The 23,880-nt window shown below is 42.3% G+C and overlaps 1 protein-coding gene across 1 annotated transcript; it reads right to left on the minus strand.

The window, feature by feature from the left end:
- Positions 1-776: 776 nt before the first annotated feature.
- asb15a (ankyrin repeat and SOCS box containing 15a) lies at positions 777-23,152 on the minus strand. The gene is made up of 20 exons (XM_028585261.1): positions 22,211-23,152; positions 20,682-20,789; positions 20,519-20,571; positions 20,054-20,185; positions 19,012-19,176; positions 16,602-16,847; positions 16,167-16,338; positions 14,736-15,255; positions 13,723-13,876; positions 12,039-12,210; positions 9,377-9,466; positions 8,387-8,494; positions 8,259-8,296; positions 7,071-7,202; positions 6,523-6,681; positions 6,160-6,405; positions 5,873-6,044; positions 4,812-5,355; positions 3,054-3,207; positions 777-1,466 (listed from the first exon to the last, which is right to left on the minus strand). The coding sequence occupies exons 2-20, from the start codon at positions 20,783-20,785 to the stop codon at positions 1,309-1,311; spliced, it is 3,519 nt and encodes a 1,172-aa protein (XP_028441062.1). The 5' UTR covers positions 20,786-20,789; positions 22,211-23,152; the 3' UTR covers positions 777-1,308.
- Between the last annotated feature and the right edge of the window lie 728 nt (positions 23,153-23,880).

A 23,880-nucleotide genomic window follows, 5' to 3' on the forward strand; every position in this document is an offset into this window, starting at 1 on the left:
CAGATCGCTGTTGGGACCTAGGGCCAAATCTTGAATTTGAAAAATCTGCTGATTATTTTGCAAATGCTGTGTTCAGCAAAACAATCCCAGTATGAATACAGGAGCTGGACACAATTAAAACAACTGCAGTCTAATAGAAAAACCAGCAAAAACTGCAGTTGACTCACAGCGTGAATACAAACTAAATCATGTTTATTTACTGCTTTGTCTCTTGAGTAACATTGGTGTGGGTGTGTAGGACTGACCTTCAGTCTTGAGTTTTTTTTTTTTTGAGGGATGATGGTTAGTTGTTTTGTTTCCAAGGCAACAGTCGGAGCACAGTGCCAACATGCATTCATCACTGAGCATGTTTAACAAGCTGATTGGAAGTTGTCTCACATTACATGTCTGAAGTGAAAAGACTCTGAGTGACATAACACCACTCTCATCCTAAATCTGCTGTAAATCTGACCTTTGACCTGGATTATTGCTGACTAGCATCAGTCATCCAGCGGTGCAGTCTGGACAGAGAATGGAAACACGTTCAGTTACAAAACAAAGGACCAAGCTTGGGGTTTCTGCATCTTTAATCCCATTAAATGCAAAACTGGATATTCTTTCCGGATCTCTTTCAAATTAACAGTTTGTAGATGAATTGGTAACACTTTACTTGAAGGTATCTACATAAGAGTGACATGACACTGTCATGAACACATGACACTGTAATGACACAGTCATGACACATGAACCCTAACCCTAACTCTAACCATAACTTGTCATGACAAAAACCGAATGACACTTACTAAAAGAAGCGCTATGTCACAAACGTTTTTGACTTGTTTATAATGTTTATGACACGTTCATGACAGTAAAGTAGAAAGTGGGTTTCCCAATCCTCTGCATCCCAGTCCTCATCTCTGCTGCAGGCTAGCAACTTGAGGCATTACCTCACATTGAGACATTAGCCACATAACACACCTGAATTTCTGAAACTTCCGTCATATCTTTAGCTAAATTGTAGGTAGTCTTGCATTGCCAGACCTTCCTCCACAGCGCTGCGGAGCAAGGTCTGTCTAGTCCACATAGCATTCTGGGATGGGAGAAAAACGTGCTCTGGTTTATTGGCATTTCTTTAAACCAATCACAATCGTCTTGGGCGGCTCTATGTGACTTATTGCTCCCACGTTTTTTACTCCTAAGTTGACTCTTTAGAGCATTCTTAAGTGTATTTCTGTAGATGTTTGATAAATCCAGGCCCCGTTACAATAAACCACACCTCATCACTGGCATTTAAGACTCCGTAGATATAAGACAGATATCCTCGTTCCCTCAGTCCTCCCTGCAGATGATTTTGGCATACAGATCGCTCTCTTTGAACAGCAGGTAGTCCTTCAGCCTGTTGGGCAGCTGGGCGGACATCAGCACGCTGCAGCTCAGGTGTTTCCTGATCACCACTCTGCTCAGGTGCGACAGAGAGCGAGGGTTACCTGTAGATCACACAGAGAACAGCAGTTTGAGCCAAAAAGTGAGAGGAAACCTGTTGTGTCCTGCAGGAAGAGCAAGTACGCCTCCTGGTTATCATGTGTAATGGCAGCTTTTTAATTATAGTGCATTCCATTTACCTCTGAACTGGTAAATGGATCACACCCAAGTTGAATGCGTTCCAATTATAGTGCGTTCCATTTGTATTCTGAGCTCGGAACTCGAAAATACAAACATCAACAACAACATGTCTACAGATAGAAGATGGACAAATAAGACAGAAGAGCTAATAAACTGTATGTTGCTAAAGCTTTCACTACTGTTGATGCACGGGGCAGCCATGTTTGATTTTGAGCTCGGGGTACTCGGAGGTTGTCCCATAGTGCGTTCCATTTGTACTCTGAAGTCCAATTTTTGCTCGGAACTGGGGCAACCTCGCAGTACCCCAAGCTCAAAATCCAACAAGGCTCCCTGTGCATCAACCGTTCAGTTCAAGTTTATTGTCCTATGCATATTAGTACAGAGTACCAGAGCAATGAAATACAATGGGCCTTGGCACTCTCTCAGCACCAGTCAATAAGTAACAATTATAAATAACGTTTAAAAACATCCAAGAACGGTAAACATAGTAACTTAGCTCTGCCCTCAGCCCTTCTTCCTGTTCTACTATCATTCAGTAGCCTTATTACCTGGGGGGTAAAAACTATCCCTGAAACGCGATGGGATGCTCTGTAAACGTCTCCCTGATGGAAGGTGGGAGAAGAGATTGTGTGCAGGATGACTAGAATCCTGCATAATACCTTGTGTCTTCTTAGTGCTGCGTTTCCAGTAAATTATTTTAGATGCATTTTTGACCACCTTTGTCAGAAGATTAAGGTCATGTGAAGTAGCCCTGCCAAACCACACTACAATATTACCTGTCAGTATACTCTCAATTGTACAGCAGTAAAAGTTCTGTAGAATGTTAAGGGACATACCATATTTCTTGAGACACCTCAGGATATAAAGCCTCTGATGTGCCTTCTTAATGGCACAGCTGATATGGAAGGACCATGAGAGGGAGTCTAAAATGCCGATGCCTAAGAACTTTAAAGGAATACGCCACCGTTTGTTGAAATAGGGCTCATCACGGTCTCCCCTGGCTTTAGATAGGTGGGCCCTATAGGTGATAAGCCCTATTTCAACAAGCGGTGGCGTATCCCTTTAAGGTGTTGACAATTTCAACTGGAGAGTTGTTAATATAGACAGGTGTATGTGTGGGTTTGTACCTTGTGAAATCTATGATAACCTCCTTAGTTTTCCCCACATTGAGGGACAGATTATGTCCGCGGCACCATATGTCCAAGTTACTCACCTCATCCCTGTAGGTAGTTTTGTTACGGCTGTTGTTAAAGCTGTAGTAACATACAATTATTAGCACGTCCGTCTCATCTGTTCACTAAATCAGTCATACACACAGTCCTGTCCAACTTCTATCCGTGGACATGTTGCTATAGTGTTTGTATGCACAAAATGCAGCGTTGGAATCAACTGGTTCTGCTAACAATGGCTAACCTAGCTAGAGCTCGGTTGTCACCACATCGTTAACTCACGTGTTGTCCTGTGAATGTGAGGCCACTCCCTGTGGTTCTCCAGGATCTTTGTCAGTTTGCCGCAGAGGGAAACCTGACCGACGTATTCGAGGAGGATCGACACCACTCGGCCCGCCAGGTTCACCAGCCAGGAGACCCTGATGAAATCACAAAACTGGACGACAAAATGACATCCATTTGACTCAGACAGGTAGAGAAGGTAACACTTTATTTGTCTTTTAGAATTTTTTTTAATTATGTTAGTTATGTCTATGTATATCTCCATGTGAGTGCTGGCGTATTGTATGGCAACACCGCTTATCTATTCTGGGTTAAAAGGAGGGGTAAAAAAAAACTTAGATATTGAACTTTATGTATATGTTCTTCAGTACATTCACAAAATGTATTTTGACTGTAGATATACAATTGTGAAGTCCTTGTTTGCAACTATTCATTGTCAATAGTATAATAAAAATCGATGTTAAGCTGCCCTGCCACAAAAAACGTTTTTACTAGCATTTTTTTAAATACAGTATGTTAGGTCCATATGTGTTTGTGTTATGTGGTGAATTTGTAAATGAACTGCTACCTCCTGTGTCAGCTCTAGCCACTGAACAGAAATAAGCAGAGAAATCAGGCCAATAACAAAAGCTGGTCAGTCTGACATCATGTTGCCTGAGCTCATTACTATTCATTAGCTCGCCCAGTTGTGCTAGGTAAAGGATTCTGACAGCCAGGCTCTCATTGGCTAGCTGTTAGCCAATCAGAGTCAAGCAGCTTAGCTCGTTGAATATTAATGAGAACTGGCACAAATCGAGCCGAGACTTCCTGCAGGCTTTCTATACCACGCTAGAATGGCTTGAAACAAGGTGACCAAGGCATTTTTTACACAAAAAATGTTACAGAGTCCATGGTAGAACTTCAGACATCACCACAAAGTAATGAAATAAGTGTGGCAGGGCACATATAAAGTTAAAGATGTTTTAGATTATTCAACTTTGCTTATGTTGTACAATTCCCTAATACTCCCATATTTTGGATACTGCACAGAAGTTTGGGGTAATACATACCCTACTAATACAAAACCTCTGTTTTTGTTGCAGAAAAAAAGCATTAAGGATTATCAACAAGACAGGCTACAGAGAACACACTAATAGTTTATTTATAAAATCTGGACTTCTAAAATTCAAAGATTTGGTTGATTTGAAGATTTTGATTTTTATGTGGAAAGCTAAGCAGAGAGTTTTGCCTAGGGTTTTACAACATTTATTTACTCCTGTATGAGAGGAAGATGGCCATAGAAGGCAATATCAACTCTTTTCGCACATACTACACAAAAACAGAGGTGTTTGTCCATTTATGGAGTTAAACTGTGGAACACCTTGGACTATGAACTGATGTGCTGCAAAAGTGTTTGTAAATTTAGGAATTTTTATAAGAAAAAAATACAGGAATGTTATAAGAAAAATGATGACTAATACGCTTAAATGATGATAATTAAATGTAAGATAGGTAGTACTGATAATTTTTGGTGTTTGGGGTGAGGATTGGGGTTGATCCACTCATGAAGCAGCTGTTTTTTGTCATTTTTTCTTTTTTTTTTTTTTGATGTGCACAAATAAGTGACAGGTACAATAAGATTTTCTTCTTCCTGTTGCTTTTTTGTTTTCATTCAAGCATGTTATGAATGAATGAATGAATGAATGAATGAATGAACATTTAACAACACATTGAGCTAAGTAAAGTTGTTTTACTTCTACGGCAAAGAAAAGAACTCACAGCAACTTTTTCCTCCTGATCTTGTGAGTAATCAGACTCGCTCAGGTCATCCCAGTCGTCGTCATGGTTACAACGGAAACACTTGTCGGCATCGTAGCCGTTGTTGAGCAGCAGCCTCAACATCACCTCGTCCTTCAGGCAGTACTGCAGCGCGGTGGGGAACACCGTGTCGTTCACCACCGTGAAGTAACAGTTCACGTCTGCTTTGGCCGCCAGCAGCAGCCTCGCGATCTCGTAGCGCCCCGACCGGACCGCCACCAGGAGGCAGCGCAGCGGGTCAAGGTCGGGTTTGGCTCCCGACTTCAGCAGAAGCTCAGTACAGGTGGCGTCCCCGTTGGAGACGGCAAAGTACAGCGGGCTTCTCCTCATGTCTCCATAGTTGTCCGAGATGTGAGGGGCTAACAGCGCGTTGACGTCGAACCCTTTCTGCAGCAGGAGCTCCAGGCAGTGAGTGTGGCCTCCGTCAGCGGCTGAGTGGACGGGGCTGTGGCCGGACAGCCGCAGGGCCCGTCTAGTGGTGATCGGGATCAAAATCCTCAAAGCTCTGATGGAGAAAAAAGAGTAGATCATTCTAAAAGCATCAGAAACTAACCCACATCAAAGCTGGAAAGCCTGAACATTTAACTTCTAGTAGGACTACTCGGTAGGAGATACTTGGAGATTATGGATCAAACTTGACCCGTCTGTCTTTTTAGTGTCTCATGGTTATGTATGTCTACTTTTGTCCTTCAAGAAACTATCAGCTAATAGTTTTATTTTTTTATTGTTTACTCCCTAGCTTACTCAACCGCCTCTCTCTTTAGGTTATACATTTTAAACTGACCTAAAGCTGACAATGAAAAGTAGTTTTTAAAGTGAATACAGCAACAAGAAATGTTTATACTAGTGACCTCAAGTAATTCCTTTTTTGAGTGAAGCTGTTGTAGTTTCCACAGCGTCTGTGTTTTGACCAGTCAGAGATGTTCAGAGACTTCTTTGGCTCAGGCCAACTTTTCTTTAATCTTAACAAACGAGCCTTGCTGGTTACAGTGTCAACAGTTGTACAACATCGGCCCACTCACAGGTAGTGTCCTTCGTACGCGGCGTGGTGGATGGGCAGCTGGGAGCTCAGGTTGTGGATGTTGGGATTTGCTCCGTGCTGCAGCAGGATGTCGATGCAGTCCGGATTCCCCGACCCTGCAGCGTCGTACAGGACGCTGTCGCCATTTGGCGCCTGGGCGTTTACGTCGGCACCTTTTTTTTTTTTTTTTTTTTTTTTTAAACGTATAAACCGCAAACAAAATCATCAACAGGAACACAAAGACGGTTTTAAAACATAAATCAAATCAGTGTGGCATCGTGGGTTCACCGTGTTTGATAAGGAGCTCCAGGACTTCAGAGTGGCTGTACTCCGCAGCGATGCCCAGAGGAGTCACTCCGTACTGGTCTGCCTCTGACACCTGACCCCCGTGCTGCAACAGGAGCTCCATGACGCCAACGCAGCCGGACCTGGAGGCCTCGTGCATGGCCGTCCACTTCTTCAAACACACCTGCTCCACCCGAGCTCCTCCAGCTATTAGACTGGAAACCATCTGATAGGATCCGGCTCTGACTGCTGCAGGGGTGTGGGGAGGAACTGATGGTGAGGAAAGACAAAACTTCTCCAAAGGGTTTCTCTCTATCTGTCTGCTTTGAAGGATAAAAACCAAAAGGGAAAGTGTTGAGTTCTAACCTAAAAGCAGAGGGGATTCGTTCTTGCTGTTGGTGGTGTGAGGAGAAGCTCCGTGGTTCAACAGCATCTTGACGTTTTCCACCAAACCAGCTCTCACTGCTAAAGTCAGGAAGGTCTCCCCCTCTGAAGTCTTTTCCTCCAGAGTCAGACTGAAAGACGCTGAAGCACACAACAAAAGTTCTACGTGATTTCGGCTGTAAAAGGACAGTCAAAAAGCATCATCACTCCTGCCACTTTTATGAGATTGTCGGTAAAACAACAGTTGTTTAAAGTCTGATAAAGAAGAAGAACACTGAGGGAGACAATGCACTTAATCTGAATCGTTCCTGGTTTGAGTCCAAAGTTAAGTCAAGTCCTTTAATTAAATTGTGAAGCAACGTCTGTTTTGATTTGACACTAAAAAATAAATTGAATTGAATTGACTTGTCTATCATCCATTGCCCTAATGTTTCTTCACTGAGTCATGTGCAGAGACAAACATGGTGCTGAATCCCTTTTTCAGAACTCTACACTGTCAAGTGGAATAAAAGTGTGGACCTCTTACCCACCGTACAGCACCGTCTCCAGGACCAGAACCAGAGGCTGGACCGCCGCCCTATGCAGAAGATACCAGCCGTGTTCATCCACCTGACTGAAGGCTGCTGGGAAATCACAGAGCTTCTGCAGTGCCAACATGTCGCCTGCAGGGACAGTTTCAGTAGACATCAGTGAGAAGATACTGTCCTTTCCTCTATTGTGCTGTGAAGCAGTCCTGCAGATTTCCCTGAAATGGGACCAAACGTTGATAGTACAATACAGCCCAACTCGTAGTGCCTCAGCAGGAATGGGAAGTATTTCAATTAAATATATTTAAAATACGTATTGATTACTTTTAAGTATTTTGTAATTTGTATTTTGCTGGACAGAAAACAATACGATGTGTCATGTCTCGCTCCCGCTCATAAGGTCATGTTTGGATTCATCTGTTTTTATGTATGTTTTAGCTGCTTTCTGTTTTATTTCCTGCAACGTGACATCATGACTTTGCGTTAACATACACGCCACCTTCCTAAAGCCAAGAGGCGTGTTATCTGTACGCATTTTCAGCTGTCCGCGTGTATGTCAACGTTGTACACAGCTGAGTGCAACGTCTTTCTAAAGCCACGTGGCGTGTGGGGGTTGGGTTGAAAAGAACAAACGTGGAAAGGAAACATCACGCAAGGGACACAAAGGAGACGCCACACGCGGGAAGCGATTCCCGCTCTCCTTGGTGAAAGTCCTGTGTTTTACCCATCCACCACCCTGATCAACCTTCTTATGCGGATTTTCGGCGTCTATTCACACGCAATCGCGAGGTAATGTAAGTCGACGCGAAATAGCGAGTATGCGTCTTTATAACACGCAAATCATGGCGTATGAATTGGCTTGTCATACATACGCCACTTCGTGAGATCAGTCTGTTTATTTTGATACCCACCGTTTTGTCTCATTTCAGGTCAATTCACTTCCTGGTCTTTGTCTGCCAACCCGCCATGTGGGATTACAAGCGGCGGACACCAGCTCGCCGGATGGTGTTGCTAAGAACTTGAAATGTAGAACTATTATCAGACCGGCCCTCGCTGGCCACTTACAAGACTGAAAGTGGACCCAGATACAAATTTAAACAAATTACTAGGAACTGAAGACGTCCTGACAAGTCCTAACTGTTAACACTGTGGCCTGTTCGGATTACTAACTACACCACGATTAGTTTTTACCTTGTTTGATGGCCCCCAAGAGCTTCAGAGCTTCACTCCTAAACGTACAAACGGGAAGACAAAGGTACATTTTTAGATAAATGCGACATGTCAAACTCAATGATATGAGTTGTTTTATGTTCCTGTACCTCCCTGTTCCCTTTAGATTTTCTCTCTGACACGACTCCTGGATGCTCAGCTGAACATCGTAGTCCAGAAGTTCGTCTTCATCCAGGTCGTCGGCTGCATCCATCCTTCTGGCATCACACAGGTACACAGTTCATTCCTTTTCTAACCACGCCAGCAGTCACTCATTAGTTCCTGCTAAAATAAACCTTAACCTAAAAATCCTCCCGCTTAAACTCTCTGGGTAATAATCTGTTAATTGCTAACCGAATATACTTCAGACAGTTTATTCAAGTCAAGAGGCATATTTGTCTCTTAGACTTGATGCTTGATTATTTGGTTACACTTTGCTTGAAGGTATCAACATAAGAGTGACATGACACTGTCATGAACGTGTCATAAACATTATAAACAAGTCCAAAATGTTTATGACATAACGCTTCTTTTAGTGTCATTCGGTTTTTGTCATGAAAAGTTACAGTTAGGGTTAATGTGTCATGACTGAGTCATGTGTTCATGACAGTGTCACTGTTATGTAGATACCTTCAAATAAAGTGTTACCGATTATTTAACTTTGCCTCAGCATGCAGGAGGGATTCCACTGGAATGAGTTGATCTTAGTCCAACATATTGCTGTTTATAAATGCTGATCTGACGGGACCTTTAGCATTTGGTATGGAACTGGGACAATGCCCTCGAGTCTTCAGTGAGTAGACTGGTGTTTAATCACAGAGACACACTCCAACTTTTAGTATGGAGCAACCTTCCACGCTTACATTGAAATTAACATTCTTTTCTTTCCTTGAGCTCTTGAATGTTTTCGCCGTCAGCTCTATTTTCAGGACACGTTGACCCCTGACCTCCTTTCTGTCGAGCAGATATAACGTTGGTGATCCAGACACCCCCCCCAAGTACAGAAGCGTATCAATGTTACATCATTCTGTGCAGGAGAACTTCAAAAACACACCTGTAACGTGATTTCAAAAAAACAACCTGTTTTGAATCATTCTCACCTGATAAATGTGTAAGTGTTGGAGTCATAGGACGAAGCAGCCGCATGCAGCACAGTGTTTGTTTCACGGCTGAACTGCTCGCTGTCACACACACACACACACACACACACACACACACACACACACACACACTACCACGCTATTTATAGGTGTCACCTGTTCCAGTGTATTTAACATGCAGGCCATTCCACAGCGCCCTAATGGAGTGTAACGTCACCCTGTGCACATTTTCCACAGCTAATAACAAACAATAATGAACTGGACTGCTGTATGAATATTTATTGTGTCATTATGAATCATCAGATAGCGCCGATGTTTTGGCAACAGAGGAGATCTGTCCGCTCGAACGCAGTTAGGCGACAAGTCAATGAGGACCTGCTGGAATAATGAAGAGGCTTCAAGAGTGATATGACTCTTACAGTAACCTTTTCTCCACCTGCTGCTGACCTTTGACCTCGGTGCTCTTTGATTAGCATTTTCATGTTCAAAACAAGGTCATGATGGTTTTGATTTTTCAAGTAGATTTTATTTTTGCTTAGATTTAGATCAAAAAAAAGTTTAAGTTTTTGAAAAAGTTTGTTTTTATATATTAAGATTTTTGTTTGTTTGGAAGGGGGTAACTTTGGGTTTAACATGGGGTGGGTTGAGCTCTCCACTTTTGAGCAAAATAGAAATTTTGAGCATCAAACACTTTGACATTTTCTGCACTCTCCTGAATTTTCTGCAACAATTTGTGCCTTTTCTGCATCAATGTATGGTGCAAACGTCTTTATTTATGTAAAGGAAATTATAATAGGTTTTTGGGGTGGATTGCAGGTATAATGTCTCAGAAGTATGTAGCTACTTATACATACAAAACGCATGGATGGAGAATAGCCATGAGGTTTAAAGTTTAATCGTTGTCCTACTTTAGTGTCCGATGTGAAACAATTACAGCACAGCACCATCTCATGTGAGTTTCATTTCTGGGGTACAATGTCACCAGACATGCCATCTGTGTAATATTATAGCTCAAAAACTAAAACTGACATGACATATGTTCATTTTTATTAGGTTTGTAACCTTTTATTTTTAGTTAATTTAGTTTCAGTTCACTAAATATATTTTGCAATGCTTATTTTTGTTTGTTGTATGTACCATGGATGTATGAAGAGAAAGGCAGTGGGAGCGATTGGGATGGTAAATCTGGCTAATACTCTGATGGGAGGGGTGTATTTGTTTGGGCGTTCAACAATCTTCCTCCAGAATCACAGGCTCCACCTTTTAATATGGAGGAATTGTAAAAACAATTAAGTTCAAAATTGGCATTAAATTTGATACTCATAATCACAGTGCTACAGGACAAAACACAGATTACTAAATAATACTTTTTTATTGGCGAGAAATAACATTACAGAACCGGTGACCGAACCTTTAATTTTCTTTCAAAATCATAAATTGCGGATGACGTTATCGCACAAGCAACTGAACTTCCATCATCAACATGCTGTGAATTACAGGCATCAGGTGATCAACAATCACTGTGACGATTTAAAGAATGCAGCTGACACTTCAAATACAGAGACTGGATGTTTGATACACACACAACACATGCTAGTAGATCAATTCATTGTTGGTTTGAGGCTGAAAAGAAAAATGTATAATAAGTTTTTGCATTAGATGTATAATATTTAAAATCTGTCAAGTGACATTCTCACTCCCATCGCGTCCAAAAGCGACGCTTGGTCAGGTGCCTTTGGCGTTTGTTATTGACGCAAAAAGTCTCCTTTAGCGTCATATTTAGACTCGCTTGGTCGGGTCTCTGAGCCTCACTGTTTGATCCTTTCGGGACTCGCGTTTAGCCCTTTGGCTTCATATTTAGACGCACTTGGTCGGGACTCTTGGCATCACATTTTGTCGCTCTGGGTCTGGACGTACGTTAAACTGACATGCGGCACAAGAACGGGACAGTTAGGTATAGGAATAGATTGTTGGTGGGGTTACAAAATGTACGTTTCAGTGACATGTGGGACAAGAATGGGACAGGAAGGTTTGGCGAGTTCACACAGCATTCTGGGATGGGAGAAAAACGTGCTCTGGTGTGTTGGCATTTCTATAAACCAATCACAATCGTCTTGGGTGGGCATACAGACCCACGGTGCCTCTGCAAAATAGTCTCGCCAAGGAACTTGTTTGGTGGAACATGTGTATGTTCAGCGGCGGAGTGGGACCAAAAAATCTACCGGGAAATTTCGTAAGCCAACTGGCCCTTGAGGGGGGAATGAATGAACGCTTAAGGGTGATTTTTGCGTCGGTATCGGACGCTGAGAGACAATGACCAAACGTCAGTATTTTACGAGTTAGGAGTGAGAACAGGTTGGTCAAGTAGTTGTTAATGAGATATCTTGCAGACAGGTGGACTGATCTTCAACACCTCCCATTTAAGCCTGTAAAAGGGCCAAAAAGTGCTACAATGTGGTGAGAAAAAAGGAATGTGATCTGGAAAAATGTAAAGTACATTTAGCTTAAAGTAAATGGGCTAAAATGTGGAGAGAGGGAAGAAAACACTGCTAAAAGTACTTTATGTAAGTTTGTTTATACAGTATTGTGCTTATAAAAACCAGAGGTTACCAAGATTTAAAAAAATAGTTACATCCTTTCAGAACGAGCAGGAGATGTTCACATGATGCATTCAGAGTCCTGGCTGTAGAGGTCGAGCTCCTGGTACAGTATGTAGCTTTTCAGTCTGGGAGGGAAAACGTGTGAGTTCATGACCTCAGGGTTGTTGAGTTTCTTCAGGGTCAGACGCCTCCTGATGTCCAGTCTGCAGAGGTGCTTTAGAGAGCGAGGACTGTCTGGAGAGCAAGGACCACAAAACTGTTATTACGTTATTGATCCAACCTGTAATAAAAACACAGAACTGAGAGGATTAAAGACAGTGATATAAAGGAGAGACATGAGAGGGGGAAAAAAAATCTGCAGACTTTGTGCAGGAAGGAGACAAAACTAAAAGGCCTACAGTGCTGCTAGTGTCTGTCTGGTAGTGGAGCTAAATACAACTGTTTGTCCTGTGGTTGGCACTAGAGCACAGATTAGGGAGTCATTACAATCTTATCAGCTGAATCCGTAGCTCCTCTCGGCTTTATGGAGCTTTATAATTAGTTTCTGCTAGGGCTGGGCAATATATCAATATTGCATCAATATTATACAGATATTGTGATTTTGTAAAACTCTGTTCTGTGCAATGCATTCCCACTGTATTTGTCTCCCTCCTCTTAAACTGCAATTGTATTGTATTGTATTAATATAATAGTGTTGTATTGTGACGGTTTTTAAGGTACCTGGCTGCGAAAACACCTTAATTTCCCCGCTGAGAATTAATAAAATCTATCTATCTATCTATCTATCTATCTATCTATCTATCTATCTATCTATCTATCTATCTACAGTATCTATCTATCTACAGTATTTATCTATCTATCTATCTATCTATCTATCTATCTATCTATCTATCTATCTACATCTATTTATTTATTATCTATTTAGACTAGATATTGTCTTAGATTTTGAATATCGTAATATTGTAATTTGGCAAAAGTGTTGTCTTTTCCTGGTTTTACAGGCTTCATTACAGACACACACACACACACACACACAGACACACACACATCTATATAAAGTGTATATAGATAAATCCTACAGACTTTGGTGACTTACTGACTTTTCCTCTCGCGCCACGAGAAGGTCGACATTTTTATGTTTAACTGACACGACCTGTATGATGACATATGTATGTACGTATGTATGTATGCATGTATGTATATGTATGATTTGCCAGGACATTTTGTATAGACGTTCATGGTCCCCAACGGTGAATGGCTAATGCTAATTTTCACTGTGTGGTTCAACTCAACTCCCATTTCATTTTTTTTGCTGATAGTAGTAGAACGGAAGCATTAGATGATCTTCTTCTGGCATCTAGTGCCACCGTGAGGTTCACATTTGTGATTAGGAAAAAAACAAACTAACATGTGCATTCAGCTAACAGCGCTGCTGTGTTTATTTAGAAATTCTCTCTTATATGATATGCACATACATTCTCAGAGACAACCTGACAGCACCCATAGTTATGGTAGTCAGGAAGGTTTTACAGATACACATACAGATTTAGAAACTATTGGTATGAATAAGTATAATTATACCACTGTAATGTATACCGCCAGTACTTGGGTGAGTATAAACACACACACACACACACACACACACACACACACACACACACACACACACACACACACACACACACAGCATCACAAGGTGAAAACAGTACCAGGATCGCTGTCACAGCTGTTGATAAATGAACTCACTGAGGATGTCACATATTTCGGGCCACTCTGACTGCTTCTCCAGGAGGAGTCTGAGTTTGGAGCAGATGTGGACGTGGCTGACGTAGTCCAGCAGCGTCCGGACCACGCTCCCGGACAGATGCATGACGCAGTTGAGGCTCATGATCTCACAGAACTGGAGAGAGGACAGGTTGTTAATGTTTTCTTTATATGGGTGTATAAAACGTAAACACATTTATAATGACGGCTAAATAAATGGTAACTAACGACTGACATGAAATTTTGTTAACGTTGGAAAGAGACCGTTGTGGCTAGAAGGGATACACACAGCTGCAGTGTTTAGCCGAGAAAAACTTTCAGTTTCAGTGTCAAAGAGCTGTGACAAAACTTTGCTGACAGAAAATCTTTTCTTGCAGGCCATTTTCAAATGAAAGTGAGTGTACAGAGAGAGCACATCGAGCACCAAGAGAAATGGTTTAGAAGGCAGTGGTGCCTGCGTGTGAGCTCTTATATGTTTGCCCCTCCCCTGTGTATCATGTGATACAAACCATCCCTGCAAGAACCATATTTTCCCTCCCTCTGAGTGCGGGAACAATATTTTCCCTCTCTACGAGTGCGGGAACAATATTTTTCCTCCCTCACAGAGGGTGGGTGCGTGTGTGTGTGTGTGGGGTGGGGAGAGGGTAATTGAAGATTGTGAAATTGCAACAACCTGCATGTGAAAGTGACCTCAATATCAGCCAGAACAATCTCAGCAAATTTGTTTTTTTTTTATACAGCGAAAACAGGCTGGGGTCAAATTGACCCCAAGGAACACCGATGCGTACAAAATGCATACAGGACATTGAAAATATATCATCATGTTAATTTTATGTTTACCCAGTTGTCCCCATTAAATTAGGAAAAGTCATTCAATATGAAGCAAAAAAAATGATTTCAAGCACTTTTTTAGAGATGTTAAACATTGAATGGGGTCAAATTGACCCCAAGGATAACAGGAGGGTTAAGGAAAACAAGTAACAGCTGTCACTCACTGGGATTTTCCTCTCATTCGCAGCTTCAAAAGCGCTGTCGTGGTGACACTGGAAGCACCTCTCCACCTTGTAGCCGTTGTTGAGCAGCAGCCTCATCATCACCTCGTCCTTCAGGCAGTACTGCAGCGCCGTGGGGAACACCGTGTCGTTCACCACCGTGAAGTAACAGTTCACGTCTGCTTTGGCCGCCAGCAGCAGCTTCACGATGTCGTAGCGCCCCGACCGGACCGCCACCAGGAGGCAGCACAGCGGGTCCAGGTCAGTCTTCGCCCCGGCCGCCAGCAGGATTTCGGTGCAGTGCGCGTCCCCGTTGGAGACGGCAAAGTACAAGGCGCTCTTCCTCATGTCCCGGTAGTTTTCGGAGTTTCTGGTGTTCATGCGGTAGTTGACGTCGTAGCCGCAGGCCAACAGGAGCTTTAGGCAGCGGATCTGGCCGCCCTCCGCCGCAGAGTGGACCGGGCTCTGACCCGCCTCTTTGATGGCCTTCTTGGTGGACAGGGGTATCAGCATCTTCAGAGCACTGTGGGGAAAAAACAAGGGTCCAATCAATCAACAAGAACTAAGAGCTCAAACAGGCTGTGGGTCTAAAGTTTCAGGCACACCAGCATTTACAACGGTGACATTTGGAGCTGCAAAGATTAATCCATTAATCCATTAGTTGTCAACTATGAAATTAACCGCCAACTATTTTGATAATTGGTCAGTTTGAGCCATTTTTCTCTGATTCCATATTCTTAAATGTGGATATGTTCTGGTTTCTTCACTCCTCTGTGACCGTAAACTGAATATTTTTGAGTTGTGGACAAAACAAGACATTTGTTAGCCATTAGCGCTGCAAGCAGGTAATGTCTCCGAGCCTTTAGTGCCCTTTATTTTACAAAGACATGTGGACAAATTTCACTTTCTGGTGTGACTGGTGTAGCCTACAAGCTGCCACACTGTCCAATAGTTTCTTCTCTCCTCTGTGACAGTAAACTGAATATCTTTGAGTTGTTGACAAAAGGAAGACATTTGAGGACGTCATCGTGGGCTTTGGGAAACACTGATGCACATTTTTCACCATTTCTGAATTTTTTTTCGACCAAACTACTAATCCAAGCAAAAATAATAATATGATTATTTTCATTGTCGATTGATTTCTCTATTCAATATTGGTGAACTCTGACATGTCAAGTTGCCCTTCTGACCAATAGCAAGCTGTCTTGACAATGCTGACCTTTGAGGGAACAGAGAGCTGGAGAGTCAATAAATGGAGGAAGCTATCTTAATTTGTTAGTTTGTTAACCATTAGCCCTGCAACCCTGCATGCAGGCAATGTCTCCAAGCCTTTAGCACCCTTTATTTTAAAAAGACATGCGGACAAATTTCCCTTTCTGGTGTGACTGGCGTCCCCTACAAGCTGCCACAGTGTGTTGGACAGAAGGAGCTTACTCGTAGTGTCCGGCGTACGCTGCCTTGTGGATGGGCAGGTGTCCCGTGTGGCTGGGCAGGTTGGGGTTGGCTCCATTGTCCAGCAGCAGCTGAATGCAGGCCGTGTTTCCTGATCCGACCGCATCAAGCAGGACACTTTCACCATTACAGGCCTGAGAGTTAACGCTGCTACCTGGGCAGGGAGGAGAGGGAAGAAACAAGGGGAGATTGGACTTGTACACTTTAAAATAGAGGGAAAATACAAATTAGACAAATGAATCCCTCATACTGTCAGAACTGGTCAAATGTTTTGGCAAATCATTTAATTTTAAAGTATTGTAATATTTTTCCTTACACCGTCTGACAAATTCATCAGATTTTAAATAGTTTCTCCCCTTGTAAGTTGTAACTGTCTCTCCAAGGTCTCTAAACCTGCACTTTTATATCGAGACTGACCACAGTTCAGCAGAATCTCAGCGATGTGGAAGTGCCCGTGCTCTGCAGCCACCGCGAGCGGCGTCACCCCCGTCACGTCCTTCTGGTTTATAGGGCCGCCGTTCCTCAGCAGCAGCATCAGGATGTCCACGTTGCCAACCTTGGCCGCCTCGTGCATCGCCGTCCACTTCTTCCCGCACACTTGATCCACCCAGGCGTTGTGAGCAACCAGAGTGTACGTCATCTCGTACGAGCCGGCCTTCACCGCTGCAAGGCGAGGAAAAGGTCGGTCTTAATCGGTAATGAATTATGAATGCAGAACAAACCACAAAAAGAAAGCATTGTGTACTGTAGCTTTCCTCCTTGAGGCAGGAAGTGTGGTGCGTGTCCTGGACCTGGCCTTTTTACATGGGCACAGAAAATGTTTCACACCAATGTCCCAACATTACTGAAAGCTGAGTCTAGTAATGCAGAATATCTGTTTATTCATTGCTATTTTAATGATAGAAAATGTTTAAATGGTACCTATGATAATATCATAAATATGACAAGCAAATAAATATGATTAAAGACTTAAAGGGATACGCCACCGTTTGTTGAAATAGGGCTTATCACTAGCTGTAGATAGGTGGGCCAACGCATTTTTTGTGCATGCATTGTTTTAGTCCGGTGCAACACCGGCAGCGCTGCCGCTAGTTAGCTTAGCGTATTGAATGGAATCCTATGTTGCCGGTTAGCATGTTGTGAGTAAAAGTGAGCCAACCAAAGACAAAAAAACAACCTAATTACTTGCACTGTGACAAAAAATGCGTTGGCCCACCTATCTACAGCCAGGGGAGACCGTGAACTATTTCAACAAACGGTGGCGTATTTCTTTAAGATTTAAGACTTGGGCAGATAATGCCAAAATGATCTGTATACGTGTTTGTAACTGGAGGGAAGAAAGGACGAAAGCAATCTGCCAGTGCAGAAGTGCCAAAAAACTGCAGTTCATCAAGTGGCCACTTGAGGCTGGCTCTAGAAGGGAGACGATCCCTATAGCAAATTTGCATGTCCTAGGATGGGCTTTTTCAGTTTATACAACAAGGCTTTGCTGACTGTCTTCAAGCTGCACTTATCAATATTTTCTAAATGAATTAATCTGATGACTATGTGTAATTTAAAAGGTGTCACTGGTGTGAACACACACAGAATGTGGAGCTTTTCAGCCTCTTAGCTACTAGTTTTTCTGAGGTTTTACAGCACTTCTTTTTTTTTTTTTTTTATGAACATGGCTGTTACTCTGGCGATACCTTAAGGACAGACTTTCCAAATTGACCCCAGGAGATGTCTCTCCATTTTTTGATGATGATCATCATCATTGCCTCATAGGACCTTTATTCTTATTTATCACTCCCTCCACCCTCTACAGCAATGTTTCTCAAATGGGGTTACGTATACTCCTATGGGGTACATTGGAGTACTGTCATGCATAGTCATGCATAATTGCGAAAATAATTATACACTATAATGAATGAACTTAGTGATTCGGAACATTTGAAATGTAGCATTTGAGTGTTTTTAGTTACAAAATTGTTGTTATACTAAATCAAAACTGTATTGTGCCTCTTTATAAAGCTAGGTATTGTTATGTCTACCCAAAATGTTTGTGCTTTCAAAGCGGGTATATTGTTGAAAAAAGTTTGAGAACCACTGCTCTACAGTTTTTTCCGAGCAGCAGCTGATAAACCAAAGCTCCTTTTTTTCTCCCATCCCGGAATGCTGTGTGGCCTAGCCAGACCATCTTCCGCAGCGCTGTGGAGGAAGGTCTGGCAATGTGAGACTAATCCTCATAGCAAATTCGTGTTTTCTAGGATGGCAAAGGAATGTCCTGCCCTATTCTGCCTCTGATTGGCTAGTACAGGTTGCCTTTGGTTGGTTAGGTTTAGGCATGAGGAGTGAGATTGGTTAGGGTAAGAATACCAGAGTAGGGCAACCAGAGGCAGAGCAGGGCACGACATTCCTTTGCCATGCTAGGAAATGCAAATTTGCATCCCCATAGACCCCCATGTTAAAATCGCCAACATACAGCAGAATTAAACTAATTTAGTCTAATTTCCTCATTCATGACATGGTAAAGATGTTCAAATAACAAAGATCTGTTCTGTTAATGTTCATCATCACTGTCCCATGGGACCATTAGTGTTGGTAATCACTCCACCCTCTACATTGTTTTTATTTTTATTTTATTTCTTTTTTGGGGCATTTCTGCCTTTATTGGATAGTAAAGCTGAGATATGAAAGGGAACAGAGAGAGGGGTGAAGACATGCAGGAAAACCGTCGCAGGTCGGACTCGAACCCTGGACCTTCTGCGTCGAGGAATAAACCTCTGCATATGTGCGCCCGCTCTACCAACTGAGCCAACCGGCCACCACCACTCTACATTGTTACCGAGCAGAAGCGGCGACTCGTTTTTGCTGTTGGTGTTGTGAGGCGAGGCTCCGTACTCCAGCAGGCTCTTCACGTTCTGCACCAGTCCGGCTTTCACTGCCAGCGTCAGCGGCGTCTCTCCTCCCACGGCCGTCCTCTCCTCCAGGCTGAGCCCCTGAGCTGCCACTGACACGAACACAAACACAAACACAGTCATCAAATGTCCGTTCCTGGAGTTCACATCGCGCTGCCAGCTGTGCTCTGTGACCTGGCTGGTGATACCTCGCTGCCGCTGCTGGCTGACCTCCAGGCTGAATGAGTGGGGAGCCATCACAAGTTATTTTAGACCTAGACATCATGCTGTCATAAAGCTGGAAGGCAGCATCATTTCCCAGTGGAGTATTCTGTGCATTAATATTATTTCAGGCAGCCATCATTGTGATGATGTTGCCTCCGATGCATTCAACCTGACGTGACCTGATGCTTCATCTTCGCTTGTCATCTTTATTTATTTATTGGTGTAAACTCCACCCGTTACATTTTGGAGGTTATATTTTTACCACAGTCTGTTGCTGCGTCACTTAGCATCTGAATAGCCGCTAAACACAAACTTTCAGCATCTGTGTGCTAAATTTAACCAGCTGGACAGCAGCTAAACCGGATGTATGAGGAAGTTATATTCTGTACTAATGCCGGGCAGTAATGCGTTACGTTAGAAAATGGTAATTTAAGCTGCAATTATCAATTTTGTAGAAGAAATGATCATGTGAAAGTGTCCCAGGTATTTCTGAAACCACAGACTTCTTACCAACTCGGCTACTGTACTGTACTTTTTTTCTTTTTTTACTGTCTACCATGTAGTTCAGCCTCAGTGTTTCAGCAGCAAACAGCAGACAGACACGCTCTGCTCCCCTCCCTTATATTTGCTGCTGCATTCATTAAAACATTGTTGCTATGAAGGGACCTCCAGATAATGAGCGCCTTCATAAGATCACACAATTTATTTGAATTGTTTTCATTATTTATAGTTCATTAAAACGACTTACTGAACAAATGTACTTACATCTCAAGACGGTCTGCAGAACCTCCAGGACTGGCTGGGATGCGGCTCGATGGATGGGAAGCCAGCCGCGGCTGTCCGACTCCCTGAAGGCGAAGGTGTGCCTCAGCATCCCCCTGAGCATCAAGACCTCACCTGGTCAACAAGGCAACAGCCCCCCGGGTTACAAGAACGAAACGAGCAAAGACTTTTAAAAACTATCAAAAACGCTCCAGAACTCACTGGAGCTGAGGTACTTTTCCCCTTTTCTGCAAATCAAGTTTCTTTCCTCTCCTACTTTTTTTCCCTCTCACACTGTATCTCTTCTGTTTATATATATATCTGTCTCTCCCTGTCATTCGGCCAGCCTCCTGATCCCTGGCAGTCCTCACGTACAGCTGCCGGCCGGCCTTGTGACTCTGGCTGCCGGCCACACAATAGAACAAAAAAGACAAAGCTGTGTAATGTTGAAAGGTACGTCCAACCCACCTTGCTCGATGGCAGCCAGGACTCTCAAATTTTCATCCGTCGCTGCTTCTAAACTAACAGCCAGGAGCAGAGCAAGCACAGGGCAGTCAGCTGGCTTCCATCAAATTATCAACAAAAAGGATTTGGGGGGGGAGGGTGAGGTTTAGGTGTGGCTTCCGTATACCTTGCTGCAGATTTCAGAAAAGCATCTTGGCAAGAGTCTTGAATACCGAGCTGGATGATGTAGTCACTGAGCTCCTCTTCGCCGTATTCTTCATAAGTGTTCATCACTCTGCAGTGACGATAAAACATTGATTGATAAACAGCGTTTCAAGGACCAAACTCACGGTTTGGAGCCCGTTAACTACAGATCACCTACTTAAAGTTACATGCATTGACATTTTGGCCACATGGGGGCAGCAGAACACGCTGAAAACAAAACATCTGACATATTATAGACTTATAAAGTAGGTGTGGCTGACATGTTTACAACAGCTGCCAAATTCCACATCCAGCAGACACAGGGCAACATGATCATCCCACTGGAGTCGGGTTTTGTGTCCACATGATTAATTTAAGTATTCACTCTCCTTTTAGCTCTGATTTGGTCCCAATAGACTCCTGAGAAAAATACCTGGTTCTTTAGCTGCTAAATATTCCACTTCCTTCCCCAGCTAGTCTCTAACTGTTTCTTTCTGCTGTTTCCTGCCTTTTTAAAGTCTATGTTTAAAACCTAAAACACTAAGACTGAACAGTAGGCTAAATGTGCTGTTAATAAGCTAAAAGTTTCCAAAAAAAGTATTATGATTTCCCGCTGACCATTTTCTAAATTACTGTTTAGATTGACTTCCCTCCAAGCAACAACACTGATTCAGTCTTGTTCTATTTAACGTCTTTTTGTCCAAAGTTGAAGATGTTCAAACAAGTTGATTATATGCCATATCAAGTTTAAATTAAAATATCCCCTGCCTTTGTCTCAAATTTTCTAGAACTGCATGCGGTTGAAATACCAGAATGTGCAAGAGGGTGGACAAGATAACAGAAACACAACAATCCAAGCCCAAAAAACAACAACAAAGTATGTATATTTAATAAGAATGATCAATTATTGACTTAAAAATGACCATGGAGTTGAAGCAACACATCTTTTGGCAAAGTGTCAACAAAAAAAAACAAAGGTAACGCTTAATTTTACACATCTGCAATTTCCTCCTAATCGTTTGCCAGGAACTTTCCTGGAAATTGGTGCTAATAATAGAGCGAGACAGTGTCAATTTGATACACTTCCAAATAATAATAATAATAATAGTTGCTAGTGTAACCTAGAGATCCTTTTAGTCAGAGTACGCAAATATGTGAAATCTGTCCATAGGCGAGCAAACAATTCAACATTTCCAATTTTAAATGAGTAAAGAATGCATATTTTCTTGGCTTTGAGTTTCCTATTTTTCACAAATTTACCAAATGACATAGCTCCTTGCGTGAAACTTTTTAGGAAATTATACTGAAATTACCGACTCGTAAAATAAAGCATTACCTAGTAGAGGTAAAATATAAATGTAACTTTTGTTTGGGTATTTAAGGATCCCCATTCACTAAAAACATGACAAAAAAACAAATGCCAATGCAAAATATATATAAAAAAACCATCACAGATGACACTTGGAAGTCAAATACCTGCACGTCTCCGCATACAAACGTGAAGATTCTCACCTGTAAGCTGTGTTGGCGGCTCACGCTGACCGGTCCCTCTCCACTCCAACAGCACAGATTGTTTTTTTATATTTAGGTATGACCTGCGTTCAGATGCTTCGGAAACACAAGACTGATGCTGCCTGCAGAAACGCAGTGTGAGGGGCTGGTGTGGTCGGCATCTGGCCCGCTGGTCTTAAATATAGCCGGGTTGGCGTGCTATTGTGTGGGCTAAGCCGGGTCTTTGTCGCGTTTGGCGGGAATCCCACATTCAAGATCCCACAAGCCCTCTGGGCTTTAGACTATGGACTCCCGCAGCCAACAACTTCACCGTCTATTGTTCTTCGCGGAAAGCAAAATCAATCGGGTCTATTTTTTCCTCCTCCGCTGCTTTGTCAAAGAAATACGAGATGATGGATGTATCGTAAAAACTGTTGGCTGTGTTCAAGCGAGAGCTGCGGGGAAACTGTGCAGCCAGGCGACAGCGGAGCTCTGTCTGTCTCTTCAATCCAGGCTTTACATCTCCTTTTATTAAGGAAACTGTTGTGTAATTGTTTCCTGTTGTGATTTTGAATGCTCTGGTTTTGTTTTCTGCTGTTTGTGACTCTGGTTTCATTGACTTTTAAGGACTTTTCATCGGCTTGATTTAAGTTGTTTTTGGCTTTTCTCTGCTTTTCCCTGATTGTATCACTGAAATGATGAATCTCTCTTTCTTATTCATTATTAATATTATATTCCATATTAATATCAACATCTAACAGTAAACCAATGAAGAACAAAGATGAAAAAAGGGGCACATAAAAAGCAGCTAAAAATAAAATTAATTAGTCGTTAAATAAATGCAGTGGGGTAAATGTACCGTATTTGCAATGGTGAAAAAGTACAGTAGTAGTAGTAAAGTAAAAGTTGCAATACTGCAGTGTATTTAAAAATATCTCTGTTACAACTAAAAGTCCTGCATTCACAATCACTTAAGTGGTAAAAGTACTCACAAGACGGAACAGCCCATTTTCAAACAAAATATACATTAATAATATATATATATAATTATTGATGCATTAATGTGTACATGACTTGTTGCAGCTGATAAAAGTGTGGCTACCTTTACTTAAAGTGATGGTTCGGAGTAATTTTACCCTAGGGTCCTTTGCACCATGACCTCGAGCCAAACACCCCCCCAGAAGCTTTTTTCACCTGGGTCTAACATTGGACGAGTTAGCGTTATCAGCTGAATAGCTTAGCGCAGGTGCTAATGGATACAGGTTTGTATCTCGTAAATGACCCCACTAATAATGCCTAAAATGATACCAAACTTCTACACTAGTACAAATAGGTTATGCATTCATAAAACGATGGATTAGAAAGTTTGTAAGTGCACCAGAAGTTTATGTAAATAACACTTGCCTGCTGGCTTCTGCTCTACAGTATTAGGGGACCACTAAGGTCTATATAAAAGAGACTTCAGATACAGTATTAGGGGACCACTAAGGCCTATATAAAAGAGACTTCAGATACAGTATTAGGGGACCACTAAGGTCTATATAAAAGAGACTTCAGATACAGTATTAGGGGACCACTAAGGTCTATATAAAAGAGACTTCAGATACAGTATTAGGGGACCACTAAGGTCTATATAAAAGAGACTTCAGATACAGTATTAGGGGACCACTAAGGTCTATATAAAAGAGACT

Source organism: Perca flavescens, chromosome 8 (genome assembly GCF_004354835.1).
Source record: "Perca flavescens isolate YP-PL-M2 chromosome 8, PFLA_1.0, whole genome shotgun sequence".
Lineage (NCBI taxonomy): Eukaryota > Metazoa > Chordata > Actinopteri > Perciformes > Percidae > Perca > Perca flavescens.

Excerpts from the sequence above, each read along its gene's own strand:
- asb15a (XM_028585261.1), bottom strand. The coding sequence starts at position 20,785 with ATGAACACTTATGAAGAATACGGCGAAGAGGAGCTCAGTGACTACATC. Across the intron at positions 20,572-20,681 it reads TTTCTGAAATCTGCAGCAAG|TTTAGAAGCAGCGACGGATG; the intron begins GTATACGGAAGC and ends CCTGGCTGTTAG. Across the intron at positions 19,177-20,053 it reads TCTGCAGACCGTCTTGAGAT|TGGCAGCTCAGGGGCTCAGC; the intron begins GTAAGTACATTT and ends TGTTCGTGTCAG.